The following is a 17,167-nucleotide window of genomic DNA, read 5'->3' on the forward strand; positions in this document are numbered from 1 at the left end:
TTAAATCCACTTCTTATATAAAGAGTCATTGGAAAAATGATCAAATCTTGGAGAATGTTTATTTATGGTTGATGTACACCACAATATTTTCATACGTGTGTTCAATCTCTAAAGAGGTTCACAATTATTTGTTTGGTTCCATCTTCCTTTCTAGTGCACACTCCCATGTGGCAGCCAATCCTTTGTTAGGGTTGTGTTATGCAGATCATCAGAGGGTGGTGTTGTTAGCAGTACTAACTGTGTTGGTGCTGGCTTGGAAGCCCCTCCTACTACCTTTGACTGTAATCTAGAACCTTGTGGAAATTATGCCTATGTAGTAGGAGAATATGGACAGGTAAGAATATCAAGACTAGAAATAACTTTGTATATATAAGTATATAATAATAATAATAATATTATTTAATTTTTATATAGCGCTTAATACAAATGTCTCTAAGTGCTTTACAAATATACTATACTATTATATATACTATTATATGGGGCCAGTCACCACGAAATGAGTCCAGTGTCGCATTAGGCTCAATCGTAGTAATAGCGATGTATAGTGTGTATGTACTGAAAATTGACCTACCTACCACATTTAAGATTTTTCCAAAAATCGACTTATTAATGTCTTGTAGTTTATGTCCCCAGAGCTTAGGTCACGAAAATATCTCCTAACATTTTTTGGCAAATAATATAGGCTATGTAATCTGAAATTATCACGAAAATGATGCATTTTTAAAACCGGGTAATCCCATTGTTTATAAAGTCCAATTAGGTTTTTGTTCATATTTCTGGATATAATTTATCAATTTTAATGTGTGACCCCTTAATTTAAAGCTTACTTAATGTAGATTCATATAATACTTAAAAACAGGAATAAAATTTTTGACCAACTGGACTCATTTCGTGGTGACAGGCCCCATATATGTTTTAGGAGCTATCTGTCATCGTAAATGTATCTTGTTAAGGGCATTTCACTTAAAGCTATAATAAAGCAGGAAAATTTTGTCCATATAAACGTAATTCACAGATAAGGCTACATTCAAAATGAATATCTAAAAAAGGGTTCTAGGACACCTACCCCCTGGACAACCACCCTCCAGATAACCACCCCTAGGATAACTACCTTCTAGGACAACTACACCCTTGGGGCAACCACCCTCTAGGACAACTACCCCCCTAGGACAACCACCCTCCAGGACTACTACCCCTAGGACAACTACCCCCCAGACAACTACCACCTTCAAAAACCATCCTCTAGGACAACTACCCCCCCCCCTCGGACAACTATCCTAGGTAGTTGTCCGAGGGATGGCTGTCCAGGCGGTATGTGTCCGGATACGCTAAAAAAGAAATAGGGCAGTTGATTTAATGATGAACACAGATCCGTCTGGTTGGACAAATGGACCTATAAGCACACGGCTCTTCGTTGCCATTTTAATGTGTACTTAACATTTTCTGTAGAATTTTCTGTAGTTTTATGTGCTACTACCCCTATTTTGCTGAACAACGAATCCACTAGTTTAAATTTTTCGAAACGACGTCTTTGGTCGTTGTCATGGTAACGATTACCATGCTCTTTTAGTTGTCCAAGCAAATTGACAAAAATTATCTACCACTTTTGTCTTGACCAACTAAATGCACAAGTGATGCACAGTTTTGTTAAACTGAATGTACCTACCCTCTATTTCAAATAAAACTTGAATAAATAAATAAATAAATAAACTCATTTTTACTAAATCCATGATTTTTGACAATCTTGTAACATTCTGTCATTTGTGTCATCTCTTAGTGTTCTGCTACATGTGGCTTTGGTATTCAGCAGCGTTCAGTGGCGTGTGTTGATCTTGACAATGATAACCAGACAGTGAGTAACACTCAATGCTCTGAGGCTGCTCCACCATCGGCCATCTTATGTGATCAAGGAGATTGCCCCACAGAGTAAGTACCCCTCAGCTAGTCCTCCAGGTTTATAACCAATTGTTTCTATAGAAAACTCTCAATGAAGATATCACATACTTTACTTTACTTACTTTACTTTAATCCATCGATGTTGGTAAGACAGGGCCTGTTCATTGATCGAATGGGTTCCTTTACATCAATACTTCTGTTTGTTTTGATTTTGTGTCGAGGTGTGTGTGTGGAGGGTGGAATAGTTCTGCATACTTCTTCTAGTTACTTTCAGGGTCATATACTGAAGGTGATTTTTTCCCAATAGTTATCCAGTTTGTTTGTGAAGGCATTTACAGATGGGGGATTAACCACTTCTTCAGATAGGCTATTCCATGTGTCCACTACTCTATTCGAGAAAAAGAATGTACAAACTAAGTATACACTATAAAACAACAAATATGATTTCCATTGTACATGACGTATCAAGAATAAGTAGTTTATACTCCTTTACTGGCCTTGGTTGATTAATGCAACAGATATTGTCCAGATATAAGTCTAGGCTTTCCATTCATGTTAAGGAAAAAGGTAATCTGATAAGATGGAATTTGAAGAAGCGAAGTGCCTTTCTTGATGCCGTCCATGTTGTTTTGCTTACATTACTGTACTGTGTACTTGTACAGATGATGATGTTTATCTTTGTTTATCTTATAGGTACACATACCTGACATCCACCTTCTCTGAGTGCAACTGTGCAGGAATCCAGACTCGTTTTGTAGTTTGTATTACCTTCATGAATGGAGCTCCTGTAAGAGCCACTGATCAGGATTGTACAGACGCTGGTCTACAGCCACCCACTGATTCTCAACCCTGTGAAGCACCAATTACTTGCAATCCAGTCTGGAGAATCGGTGCATGGAGTCCTGTAAGTATACTGACACCGTCTCTTGAAAGAGTTTTGATGTCAATCACACCACAAGTGGAGTTTGATAACGATCACAAGTACCATCACATTATGCGATTGTAACGTTGCAATTGCTTGGAGGTCTTATGAAGCATTAATTGACAATGCACATGATAGAGCTCACATATTGAAATGTATTTTGTGATTTGGATGTGATATGGTGGTTTCATCATGAAACTAGTCGGGCCTGACCTCTTCTTTCTGCATTTTGATAATGTTGCATCACCTTAGTAATCCAATCTTTTTTTCTTTCAGTGCTCCGTTAGCTGCGGCAATGGTGTAGAGACCAGAGTTGTATACTGTGTAGAATCTGAGGATTCTAATGTCATTATTCCTTCAACGTCATGTGACCCTGCTGCAGAACCAGCTAGTGTTCAGATTTGTAACCCTGGGGATTGCATAACGTAAGTATACTCCCACATTCATAAACATGGAGAGTGATGGTTATATAACTGTCATTTTTGTTTCAAACTTGTCTCTAGGTTAAGGAATCATTAAATGTCATTTTCATTGTGTGCGCCAATGCCACACCGCAAACTACTTGCATCTGATGATTTCTTTAAATTCTAACGGTTCTTAAATCTTATTTATGTCTTAAACTTGAACACCTCTGTTTATAATGTTTATATATAATTTGATTTATTGCCACCGTATATTCCATCGAACTACTGCATGACTTTGTTAATAAGCGCTATATAAAAATTAAATATTATTATTATTATTAATACATTCAATGTACGGTCACTTGTTTTGATTTTGATGTTGGATAAATTGATGATTTGAAGTGTCTAATGAGTGACCTATGTACATCCACAATCAACGTGCAGATTGATTATAAAGATTTATTATACACGGTCTGGTTTTTGTTTTGTTTTTGTTCCCCCCCCCCCCCCTCTATTTACTATTTTAAAATATATTTCTTTTTAAAGCACCTTCTCTAACAACAATATAATACTGTATTATACATTATTACTGTTTTGGTGGCAGCACAAATAAAGCCTTTGGCTTTCCTAGCTGTCTCCACATTCATATATATTTTTGTTGTTGTATTGTATTGTAAATGTTTCTCTTTAACTTGTACGCTATGTTTTGTATTTATATGTTTGTTATGATGTTTTTATGATGAATGAAATAAAGTTCAATTCAATTAAATTCAATTCAATAAAGTTCAATTAAATTCAATTCAATAAAGTTCAATTCAATTCAATTCAATGAAGTTCAATTCAATTCAATTCAATTCAATAAAGTTCGATTCAATTCAATTCAATAAAGTTCAGTTCAATTCAATTCAATTCAATAAAGTTTAATTCAATTCAATAAAGTTCAATTCAATTCAATTCAATTCAATAAAGTTCAATTCAATTCAATAAAGTTCAATTCAATTCAATAAAGTTCAATTCAATTCAATTCAATAAAGTTCAATTCAATTCAATAAAGTTCAATTCAATTCAATAAAGTTCAATTCAATTCAATTCAATAAAGTTTAATTCAATTCAATAAAGTTTAAGTCAATTCAATAAAGTTCAATTCAATTCAATTCAATAAAGTTTAAGTCAATTCAATAAAGTTCAATTCAATTCAATTCAATTCAATTCACTCTCCTTTCTTTCTAGCTACACATGGGTATCTGAGAACTTTGGTGATTGTTCTGTGACCTGCGGTGACGGTGTCAGAGTACGTAATGTCCTCTGTTACGCCATTGCTGGTGGTAATTTTGAGCCTGTCGTAGGTTCTCTCTGTAATCCTTTGTTAGAACCACCCAGTGAAGAGATCTGTGATCTAGAAGACTGCGGAGGAGTCTATGAAGCTACACCATGGAGTGCAGTAAGTACATCACCAGCTTGATAATCAAATGTAAAGTTAGACTCCCTGATCACAGGTAAATCACAGGGAGATATGAGTGATTTATTGGGTAGAGAGTTATAGATGCCTAAGTTGAAGACATTGATTAACATTTTTGTGTTTCAATTTTGAATCTTGCTTTACCCTACTTGTAAAAAATAGGTCACATAGGAAAATGCACAACCTGAAGGTTTGGTATTTTTTGGGGACACTTTCAATTGATTGCAGTGTTTTATCAATCATAAGTCTACAAAACTACCTGTTAACCTTGCAAGTTGTTGTGATTGATTGTAAATGATATTTTATGAGAAGAGTTACATTTACAGCAACACTAAAAGGATGGAAATAATAACAAATGCTTTAAAAAAATGTAATTCCCTTTGCGACAGACACTTAAATCTTAAAATCTACAGTTGGCTTTTAAATAAAATTAAAAAAAAAAAACTTTTAAAGATTTTTTTTAAATTTTTTTATATGAATGCATTAAATCATCAAATAATTTCCAAATTCTCACCCTTCTTCTGCCCTAGTTTCTAAATCCTGCTAGCATAAAAAAACAAGTAGACCCCAGCCTGATGTACGTGTATATACCATGAACTGCACCGGCTAGAAACCAGCAAGATTTGGGCGACATTTCTGGTTTTTAGTTTTTTTGGGCAACGGTCGCCTATTTTAAGGGGGGAAAAAAAATCTGACTGACCGACCCAGGTTCTTACACCAAGAGGGCAATACAAGATCTTATTTAGTTTAGGCTTTATCGTGATGCAAGACTGTTGAAATACAAGAATGATACACATAAATGTAACTATCTTTGTGGACATGTAAATATAATTTGAATCTTTTCAATCTCCAGTGCTCCGTGACCTGTGCCCTTGGTGTCCAAACCCGTGGAGTGTCGTGCGTGACCAGGAAAGGATCCGGTGTTGTGATTGACGAGATGGACTGCTCTAACATGACCCGCCCCTCAGAGTCGAGGGAGTGCTACCTAGATCCCTGTCCTCTACCTTATGGTTGTGACCAGAGTTACCCCACTGAGGGCAGTACCACCTACACTCTGCAGAGTCCTGGATACCCAGCTGATTATCCTGCTGACCTGGAATGCAGTAAGATCTTGGTAGCTCCTGAAGACTTCATCATCAGGATCACATTCACTGACTTGCTGCTTGAACCAGGATGTAATTATGATGCTGTTAGGGTAAGCTTGCTAGAAACATCACAGTCAGCCTCGTATCACTTTTAAAGTGTATTAATCGGCTAAAGTTATAACTTGTGTACAGCTAGAATGTATGTGTGCCCTATTTCAAACAATCTTCTCGCAGATCGCTTTTATGTTAATTTAGAGTGTATTTAACTTGTAAAATTCCTCTTTATATTTTTAATATACATGGAATTAGTAACATACAACACAAATATAATTTTGGTGATCGCTACACTATAAGCCCCTGTTTTAATAAGTATGGTTTATCTTTCAATACATTGCGAAGTCTATACAGTTTTATCCCCACCTGAAAACTTGAAATCATTGAAAAAAAGGTTTGACAGGAAAAAAATCTTTCTTGCACAAACAAGACCCTAATCTTAGGTTTAAAGATATCTTACATGTTCCTTTTTGCTGCATGAGTTGAAGGAATATGTCTTTGTTTTGGTGCCTGAACTAGAAAATATTCATAACATGTTTATGAAGCTCAAACAATGTGCAGTACTCACCGACATGATTTTAGTTGTGTCTTGAGATTTTACTTTAATGCTGAAAAGGGAATGAATTTGATCAAAATTGGAAATATACTGATTAAGTTTAGCACCCTTCGATCAGGCTGGTGAGTTTAGGTTTTAATTGAAGGAAATTTCTGCACTGAATTACTCTTGTGGGTTGAATATACATGACCGTATAAGGCAGAGATACATTATATGTTTCCATGCCTACACAAACTTATTCTTTGAATGATCCTATGTTGATGTAAGCAAAACCACAAAGCCATTTTCACCTAACCAGAATACCGGTACACATTTTGTACCTGCATTTTCTTTAACATTAGAGGGATAGTTGATCGAGTTCTGTTTTCAGACCACAAATGCCTTCAAAGTGCATGGTTATTGCTCTTATTCTTATCCATGACATTTCTAGTGCTCTTTTAGAACCTAAAATTGCTATGAAGGTACTTTTAGACCCATAAATTAGCGAAATTTAGCCAATATGATCTTATCAATTCAGCTCCACTTTCAAAAAGATATGGTGACCGTTATTAATTATTTAAGTAAAAATAACAATACATGGACCAGCTGGTTGATGGTAATATAACCAACACGAAAAAGCCAACAAAAAAGCAAACATCGGCATTTGTTAAAATATGATGTAAAAGGCGCTCTTTCGTTTTTTCAACGTTTTTGTCAAATTATCGAATATTTGTAGTGGTACACAAATATTAGAAATCGTTATATTTATGGATATTTCAGCCGTCTCTGAACCGATTTCAATCACACAAAGATGATTTTATCATTTAAATTGTATGTTCTTTCAAATTTGACACTCAGTTTTTCAATATCTCGCAAAAAATTATTTTGTGTAGCGCCCTCTGCAACAGAACTCAACTTTCCCTTTAATCTTTATCTATCTAGCTTGTTGATCTGCAAACCAACAGCGCTAACAGTCTTTGTGATGAAGTTGCTCTCCCCTACGTTTATGAATCAACCAGTCCAATGCTGGAGGTGCTCTTTCTAACTGATGCCACTGTGAATATGAGGGGTTTCTCTGCTACCTACCAAGCAGTCAGAGCTATGTCACTAGATTACATGACTGGCGAATGGGGAGAGGTTAGTAACTTATCTCTTTTTTTATTGTGCATTAAAGATATTCATTTGATATATATTACCTGTGTGTCAAAATATTGGCATGGATTGCCATAGCTAATTTGATAATTCAACATTTGATGTAAAATTGAAAGAAATAGAAACAGGGATGCAATTTTTTTCTTTACATTTAGCTTGTTTGAGATGAGTTTCAATTTTGTTCATCCTGATTTTTCACGGGCTTGGTTTTCAACCGGTTAACTCGATGATAGGCAGTAAGTAGCGGAAAGATTGTATTACACTGTTAAACTATTGAGGGAACTATCAAGATGACGAAAAACCACTACCTGTATATCGATGGAATTGTAAATACCAAATAATAACCTCACCCTATCCTTACTTTGTTTGAATGCTGTTATGAAAGAAGACAGATCATATATTTATCCTGAAGGTAATGAAAACTCCTATTAAAGCCTATCCACACTAGTTTGGCCAGGAGGGATTAGACCACCCAGCATGGTCACTGACAAGGGGTTATCTCATCAAATCGGCTCTCAATTAACATAAGAAAAAGGGGATCATGGGGGGACCAGCGGTCACCGATTAGGCATTGTTAGCTATATAGAGGGTGCATGTAGCTATAAGTAGTGCAGGGGGGCTTTAATGTCTTGGAAAACATTCAGTTTAAAATGCACATATTTGCTTCATGTAGAGACCCCTGCCTTATCTATCTTTTGTTTTTGTTTTTTGTTTTGATTAGTGTTCCGTAACCTGCGGAGTGGGTACCGAATCCCGAGACGTGACATGTGTCGAGGAAGGTGTCGAGGTGGACGTTTCAACGTGTGCTGGTCTCCCAGTCCCACCTGCTACCCGTTCATGTACTCAGGAAGACTGCCCTCTCCCTGGAGGTAACTCATTCTTTCTCTTAAAAGCTATACTCAAAATGATTATAATAATCAAGATGGACTTTTAAAGCAAAAAATAGACTGGAAAGTCTTGATGCACCTAACAATACAGCTAAAACAAACTATAATTTCGTACTTAACAGATTTCTACAGATTGATTCCTAATTCCTAAATAAAATCCAAAAGATAATATACTATAGTATGATATTAATAAAATAAAGTTTTTACTAGAATTTATGTTTGCATGTATGTTGACTTTCGAACATTTGAAATCAATAGCTTTTCTGTATTATATGGTTTTGATTTGTGTATGTACTGCCAGGAGATTGCCAGCTCATGGGTATTCAAAAAGGAGAAGGTAGTGCAACTGGAATTTGTGTCTTTAGAATATGAATATCCAAACAATCAATCTTAAGTTCAAGTAAACTTTTATTTGAATATACAACAAGAAACATTAAAGTCTAAGTGATAGAATTAATGCCTCAGTCACACCTTTGTGTATTGCTGCGTATTTATGGCAAGCCTTTTTAACATTTATTCTTATTTCTTGATATCAAGAAATCCAACTCTTGATATCAAGAATTACCATTGCTTTACAACAGATAATCATTTCTTGATATCAAGAAATAGGAATAAATGTTAAAACGGCTTGCCATAAATATGCAGCAATACGCAAGCCAAGTACGCAAATGTGTGACTGAGGCATAATTCAGATTGGTATGTTTTTTATGTATTATTGTACAATTTCAATAGTACGTGTATGGGTATTTCTCAGCATTTATGCATATAAGTCTAACTTAGAGATACCAGTAAGTTCAACTTAGGATCTTTGTGAAACATCCCCCTGGTTCACCAGTCCTTCTCTCGATTTCTCTCATGAAAGATTAATTTTCCAACTCTATCCATACAATACTAAGTAGCCCTCCATTGTGCGAATTGTCTCTCTCTCTCACTGTCTTTTCTATCCCTTCTCAAACCGAACAGTCCTTTGAAGGACTTCCCTCATGGTGAAACCGCAAACTTATGAATTCATTTAATTTTTTAAAGATTTTTCATTTCATTTCATTTCATTTATTTCAATCTCTTTTAAAACATCAAAATTATATACATATTTGTTTATTATCAACATAAGATAAAAGGAAGTGGGGAATCACGAAAGCCAAAATCGGCTTGATGAGAATGATCCCCAAACATTTTTGATTTGATAGTCTTGATAGAGTGTGGTATTTATTCTAAATTCTTTTTTTGTTTGTATTCAGCGTGCGGAGAGAACATTTTACGCTTAGCACCAGGATTGGTGACCAGCCCTAGGTTTCCCCGTTCATATCCTGTGAATGTTACCTGTGTGAATACCATCCGTGCTCCACCAGGAAACGTCATCTCCTTTACGATTGGATTCCTTGTATTTATTAATGGAGGTGTACCATGCCAAGAGGGTGATTCTGTTACGGTATGTCATGTTTTGTTTCTGATCATAAGTAGTGGTGAAAGCCAACTGGTCACCCTCTTCCCCTCTCTACTCACCCCACCCCCCTCTCTCCTCACCCCACTCCCCCTCTCTCCTCACCCCACTCCCCTCCTCCTCTCTCCTCACCCCACCCATTCCCCCTCTCTCCTCACCCACCCATTCCCCCTCTCTCCTCACCCCACCCCTTCCCCCTCTCTCCTCACCTCACCCATTTCCCCTCTCTCCTCACCTCACCCATTCCCCCTCTCTGCTCACCCCATCCCCTCCCCCTCTCTCCTCACCCCACCCCTCCCCCTCTCTCCTCACTCAACCCCCTCCCCCTCTCTCCTCACCCCACCCCTCTCTCTCTCCTCACCCACTCCCCTCCCCCTCTCTCCTCACCCCCTCTCTCCTCACCCCACTCCCCTCCCCCTCTCTCCTCACCCCCTCTCTCCTCACTCCACCCCCTCCTCACCCCACTCCCCTCCTCCTCTCTCCTCACCCCACCCCCTCCCCCTCTCACCCACCCCCTCTCTCTCTCCCTCTGGCCCCACCTCTGATCAAGCTTGTGTGGATGGCCTGTTTTATTAAAGTTATGTTAGTCCTTTTAAATTAATTTAAAAGGTTCAGATACTAATCTAGCTTTAGTCTTGGTGTTTCGTTCCTTCTGTCCATTCTGAGGAGACATTGAGAATTCGAAAGACTGGGGTGACTTTATAATTCTTTTCAATATGGCTATGCCTTTAATAACAATGGTGGTTTCTTAATATATAGCGCACATATCCATCATGTGGTGCTCCAATATTATTTCCCTGGTCATAGCTAGCAGCCAAATATGTAGCGCTTTGGTATATTGGATGTACACTAATTTACACCTGGGTGGAGAGTGGCAAAAGTGGATTATTAATGTCTTGCCAAATGATGTTAGTACTGAGCCGGGCTGGGATGGGCTGGGATTCAAACCCTAAACCCTTGTATTGAGAATCAAGTGCATGAACCGCTAAACCACACACTGCCAGCTAACATATGTATCTGAATACTTTTCTCTACAATACATGCACATATTTATGTGCCACTAATATATAACAGTTAGATTTTTCTTCCATATCTCATATTGTCTCTATTCGATCCAGGAAGAGTTCAGTTCAGTTTATTTTATTTTTGCACGGCACCAACTTCAGCCAAAGGAAGAATGAAATAGCTTTGCTCACTCCAAACCCATAGCTTCATAATTGATTACTAATTGGGATGGTATTCTGAAAACGATGTTACCTTTAATATGAGAGAAGCATAATTGTCATAACTAATCAAAATTTGGACAAGTGATTGGTAAATGTGCAAAGCAAGTACCAATGGTAAGTGTAAGTTCCTCAGTTTGTTTGACAATTAACATCGTTTGCTAACATAAAAGATAACATTGTTTTCAGAACACGGTAATAACCTTATATTTGGCCTCTGATATTTGCTTGCAGATCCAAGATACGAGTTCAGGAGAGCCAGTTATATCCTTATGTCAGAGTACTCCTGCAGATATCATCTCATTGACCAATGAAGTTACCTTGACCTTTGTCAGTGATGGTAATCCGGCACCACAAGGAACTGGCTTTACTCTACAATATTTCTCTGTTTCACCTGAAGGTACCTCTCCAGGATTCATAATGTGTTCAGTAGATTGTTTATTGTATCCGTCATAAAAAGAATCTGTGCAAATGATTGGTTCATTGTGATGAAATACATTGCACACAGATGACAGACCTCATGCAAAAGGGCAATTGCCACCAGGATTAACATCTTATGTCAATCAAAGTTTTTCATTTTGGGGTCTCCATTACAAAGTTTTGGGGAATTTTTTGGGGGCTACTTTTTCCACTTTCGGGGTCTTTTTTTCTTCCATTTCTGGGGCTACTTTTTCATTATGCCTCCGTTACGAAGTAGCCGGAGGCATTATGTTTTCGGGTTGTCCGTCCGTTCGTACGTCCCGTTCTCGTGATTGCGTTATCTGAAGAACAGATTGATGGATTACTGCCAAACTTTGGTCATGTATGTTTCTTGCAGAGCCGATGAACTGATTAGATTTTGGGGTCACGAGGTCGAAGGTCACAGGGCTCATTATGTATGCAAAAACAGCTCGCGATCGCGTTATCTCAAGAACCGATTGATGGATTCCTGCCAAACTTAGATCATGTATGTATCTTGCAGAGCCAATGAACTGAGTAGATTCTTGGGTCACAAGGTCAAAGGACAAATGTCATGGGCTCATTATGTATGCAAAAATAGCCTGTGAACGCATTCTCATTAGAACTGACAGATGGATTACTATTTAACTCAGGACATCTTGCAGAGCCAATGAACTGAGTAGATTTTAGAGTCATGAGGTCAAAGATCATATATGTATATGAGAAATTGCTTGTAATTACGATATTTTGAGAACCTGTTAATGGATTACAATTGAACTTGACTTTGAAAAATTTCTTCTGTTTTGGTTTGTAAACTTGCTCTATGACGGAGGCATCATTTTCGACTGCGCGCAGTTGAAGTTCCATCTAGTTAATTCATAAAAGGATACAGTTTGTTGAGATTTGTTTAGTAGGTTTTGGGCTTCCTGCTTCATAATTGCCTATTAAAAAAGAAACCCCCTTTTCTAGTTCAATAACTAAGTTTTCATGCATTGATTTGATGCAAGAACTGTAACATATTAAAAAGACCCTAGATTGTGATTATTTCTGGCCATGAATTTCGATAATCATTTTTCAAAGTAAAATTTTCACAAGAAAATCAGGCAGTCGTTTAAAAACGTAGACATTAAATACTTTTACTAATTCTAAGCTCAGGTTTCATACATCTAATCACAAAACTATATTGAAATCACGGCAATAATGATGCAAACCAACAGATAGCAATTTCAAAGTGTCAAATCTCTTTGACTCTAACTCAGCTCAGCTCACAGTCACAGTCACATACACAGCAGCTGCAGCGTTACTGCACTGTATTGTACGTGTGTCAGTCGCAGCGATTTTGTCTGATTTTTTTTACTTTGAAGAAAGATTATTAAAATTTAGTAAACATGGTGAGAATAATCACAAAATAGGCTTTAATTTCATACCTCTATTCACGAAAACTTTATAAAATTGCGGTGATCGTGATGGAAATTGATTGCAGTTTAGCGATGTTTAGTGGTCTAGGTTTAGCTAATATGATCTATCCAAACAAAATCGACCACAAAAAACTCGGCCCCTACGCTCCGTCTCGATCTCGCAACCGCGAAAATGTATGTGTTTTGGCGTATGTACGTGCGACATGGTAAGCCAGGTAAGGTGTGGAATATGGTCAGAGTTTTTTACGACCAATTTTTTGTATATATAATTTTACACGGAGATTCAGCGCGCGTGTACGTGTCAACCAAGAAATGCACACAATGAATATGAAGCTAGAAGAGAGCGAGCGGCCGCTCGTAATCATTACGGGGCGATTTGATCGAATTTTGGGCCTATTTTGGGGGCTGTTTATGGTATTTCCTGCCCCCATGTATTTTTTTGGCTGATGTCAATATCCATGTAAAATTGCATATGAATGATGCATGCGTATGAGTTCATTGTACATGATGCATGTTGCTATTGTACCAAGATGTCAGGCTGAGTATGATAGGTGCAAACACAGCCTCAATGGGAGTGGGTAGATCGTATGATGAACAAATGGTTTTATACCACCCATACTCATTTTCCCTAATAGACTGTAGTGTTATAAAATAGTGATAGGCTTGTATAAGTCATGGGATTCCTGACTGACCTAAATGTTTATAATTATGATTGCAGCATGAGCTAAATCTAGGATTTTGTTTCAGAATCTGAGGCAATGTTACTGAGTCACTTTAAGGCTTTCTGAGATTTGATATGGCAAAACCACAGCATGCTTTTTAAACAAAATATGCCTATTAAGATGTATTTATTTGTAAAGTCAAAGGAAATGTACCTGTCTTACTGCACTTATCCATTGTAAACTTCTCTCACAAATACTGCTTCCTTGCATTGTACTTGCGAGGAGAACTATGCCCGGTCAATATTTTTTTGCTACACTGCCCAGCACTTACAAGCACATTTCATGTCTGCAGTTTTGACCAATCAGAGGCCAAGAATCTTCATATGCAGGATATCCTAACTAATATATTATCTTTGCTTGTATTTTGTAGTTGATATTTGCGGAGGTAACATCACCACATCTGGACAGCCGATCTATTCTCCAAACTATCCTGCAAATTATGACGACAATGTGACGTGTGTTACCGATATCACCAACGATGAAGGCTGTATCAGCATTGAGTTCTTGATGATGGATATTGATAACGGAGACTATGTGAATGATACGTGTATGGAGGACAGCCTTACAGTAAGTTATCTTAAAGATGGGGGCAAAGCTTTCCTGAAGAAAACAGTTCAGTAAATTAATATTCTCATATTGTATCAATACTGGATGTTTCAATTTTTTGCAATTTGGACTTTTATATTAAAAGGATATGCAAAATCCATTCAAGGTATTGATAGTTAGTGGGAAGTTTTACAGTTATGAAGCCGTAGGAAATAACATGTACTGAAAAATCATACAATACTTTGCATTTTACCTGTATAAGTCATCCTTTGATATTTATTAATCAACTTCTGGTGCAATCACAAAGATTATAAATGCAGTGCTGTAGAACAATATACACATTAACAGAATTAAAAGAGAATTGAATTATATCTTGCTTCTTCTATAGATAACAGACTATAACAATCCATCTCTAAGTCGGACATACTGTGGTGACAGCGCTCCAGAATCACCCTGGCTTTCTGCATCAGGCAATGTAAAGGTGTCGTTTACAAGCAACGGTGCAAACTCCAGCCAGGGCTATATCGCTATCCCAACATTTGTTGAATGCCCACAAGCATTCTGGGTTCCACTGCCATTCGGCAATGTAAGTTCTATGTTAAGACTTGTGGTATAATGACTATTTTTTGTTGCAGAAAAACTCTAGATTATGTCCTGAATGCCTGATTGTGAGGTAATTGAAGTTATTCTGAATAATAGACCAGTTTATAATTGGTACCTGGATTAAATGACCCTGAATATCCAGTTTTTTTAAACATGAAGAAGTTTTCACAGTTTTGTACATATGACTCATGTGCAGATTGTATGACCTGGCTTTATTGAATACATAGGAATAATTGTGTAGTCGTAATCACAAATGCTGGTAAGCATATCACACGTTTATGGACAACATTTGTGTACATGCATCAATACACAAGCATGGGACAGAATTTAGTTGGGCAATATACAATTAATTGCATGATGCATTCAAAATCTGACTGCATTTGGAGAACTACCTTTTTCATATAATGCTATTTTGTAATAATGTTATTCTTTATAATGGTTTTCAGTCATTAATTACAGTGAGTATACAAGTACCCCACACCTTCCACCTTTGTATGGGAGTGTCCTCAGCTCCAATGATTCAGTCACTGATTGGTTCCGTGACATTTGACCTTTTGTCTATTATAGGAGATGCTGAACCTGTACTGCTAAGTACATGTATGTGAATCTTCTCTATCTTGTTTGTTTACAGTGTTCAGAAATCTGTGGTGTTGGTAACAGGACCAGAGAGCTGCAATGTGTTAATGCGTTGACCAATGAACTGACCGGCCGTGATGAGTGCCCTGATGAAGAGCCCCCGACTACTGAGCCTTGCTTCATAGAAGATTGCCCATGTAAGTTTGTATAATAGATGTGTGTAATGGATGATAAGGGAAATGACTGGTCAAATTGACCATTAAATGATTATGTTTCAAGTTTATTTTGTTTCACATTTCACAAAAAGAATTCACATAATTGTCAAAATTAGAACATAATATCAAATAAACTAAAAGTGTCACATTATATAATCAATTCTTTGTAAAGATGTCAAAATTAATTGTATTGAATAGTAGGTTATACAGGGTGAAATGTGAGGAACCTATTGAAAAGCTCAGCTTGTAGATGATGGTGATGGACTTGCCAGTAACAAATGATTATTCTCCAAAGTGTTTAGATCTTAATAGCTTAGTTCCTTATTTTATTTTCAAAACACAAGTGTACGCATGTAACTTATGAAATATTGGAAAATTGATTTTTGACTTCTTTTATAAACCTTTGAATTCAATTTGTGTTGATGGTTATCAGAAGAGAATGTTTTAATCTGGATAAAATGTATGAAAATAACATGATAATTGAAGAAGCACAATCTACCTGTTTGTAATACTTATAATTATTGTTCAATTTGTTGACAGCCTGCGATGTAAGCATTACTGCGGGTAATTCACAAATCACCTTCCCGATGAGTAATGATTACTATTTGTACAACGATGAATGTACTCTGACCATCACCAACGAGAATGGATGCATGATGCTCTTCTTTACATCTCTGGACATCGATGAGGGCTTGGGAGACACGTGTTACAATGATTATCTAATGGTAAGTGGTATAGTTCACTATTAAATGGATTAAGAGAGAGAAAGAGGGAGGGACTGGGTAGGATAGAGATAGTATACTTATTATTGGTAATTAATGAGGACTTGCAAGACGGGTGTAACAATAAATATCTTACGGTAAGGGGTTTAGATCACTATTAAGTATAGAAGACTCGGGGGGGGGGGGGAGGGGAGGAAATGTACATAGTGTTCGAGAATAGGATCATGTCTAAACAAGAAAAGAGAAAAGAAATACAAAGAAATGAGCATAAGAATTATAAAGACTAAGAAACTATCAAAGTGAAACAAATTGAAATGCTCTGAAATCGGATCTGTATATGAGAAAAAACAAACAGAGTCACAAAAATGACAAAGATATAATAATAAAAAATAAACTATGTATACTATTATATTCAATAGAACATGAGTGTGGTCTAGATGTATTTGATTTGTTTCTTTATCACAGATCTTTGATCCTATTAACGTATATGCTAATGAGCCTTACTGTGGAAATGCCATCAACACCATGCCCTACAAGACCATTGGCAACACGGTAGAATTGACCCTAAGAACAGAAGATGCTGAGCGTTTCAAGAGCTTTGAAGTCTTTCCTTCATTTGGATCCTGTACTCAATATGCTTTCATACCTGGTCCATGGAGTGAGGTAAGACCTTCCCACTATTTAACCCATTGACGTTTATTTTCTTTACTTCACATTAGGCTTAATATAGAGCCACGCCCTGGTTCACATAGGCTTTAATATAGAGCCAAGACCTGGTTCACACAGGCTTTAATATAGAGCCAAGACCTGGTTCACACAGGCTTTAATATAGAGCCAAGACCTGGTTTACATAGACTTTAATATAGAGC

General features: G+C 37.0%; 1 protein-coding gene across 1 annotated transcript in view; it reads left to right on the top strand.

The window, feature by feature from the left end:
• LOC115929165 overlaps positions 1 to 17,167 on the top strand; it is a gene marked incomplete at its 3' end in the record, with an annotated part of 47,717 nt that overhangs the window by 19,918 nt on the left and 10,632 nt on the right. Inside the window, 15 exon segments of the mRNA XM_030997572.1 lie at positions 155 to 334; positions 1,778 to 1,926; positions 2,590 to 2,800; positions 3,095 to 3,243; positions 4,453 to 4,663; positions 5,535 to 5,876; positions 7,298 to 7,492; positions 8,229 to 8,376; positions 9,633 to 9,823; positions 11,293 to 11,458; positions 14,007 to 14,203; positions 14,571 to 14,768; positions 15,417 to 15,558; positions 16,117 to 16,301; positions 16,764 to 16,961. Coding sequence (XP_030853432.1) covers positions 155 to 334; positions 1,778 to 1,926; positions 2,590 to 2,800; positions 3,095 to 3,243; positions 4,453 to 4,663; positions 5,535 to 5,876; positions 7,298 to 7,492; positions 8,229 to 8,376; positions 9,633 to 9,823; positions 11,293 to 11,458; positions 14,007 to 14,203; positions 14,571 to 14,768; positions 15,417 to 15,558; positions 16,117 to 16,301; positions 16,764 to 16,961 — 2,862 coding nt within the window.

This window comes from Strongylocentrotus purpuratus, unplaced genomic scaffold, assembly GCF_000002235.5.
Source record: "Strongylocentrotus purpuratus isolate Spur 01 unplaced genomic scaffold, Spur_5.0 spur5_scaffold_4, whole genome shotgun sequence".
Classification (NCBI taxonomy): domain Eukaryota; kingdom Metazoa; phylum Echinodermata; class Echinoidea; order Camarodonta; family Strongylocentrotidae; genus Strongylocentrotus; species Strongylocentrotus purpuratus.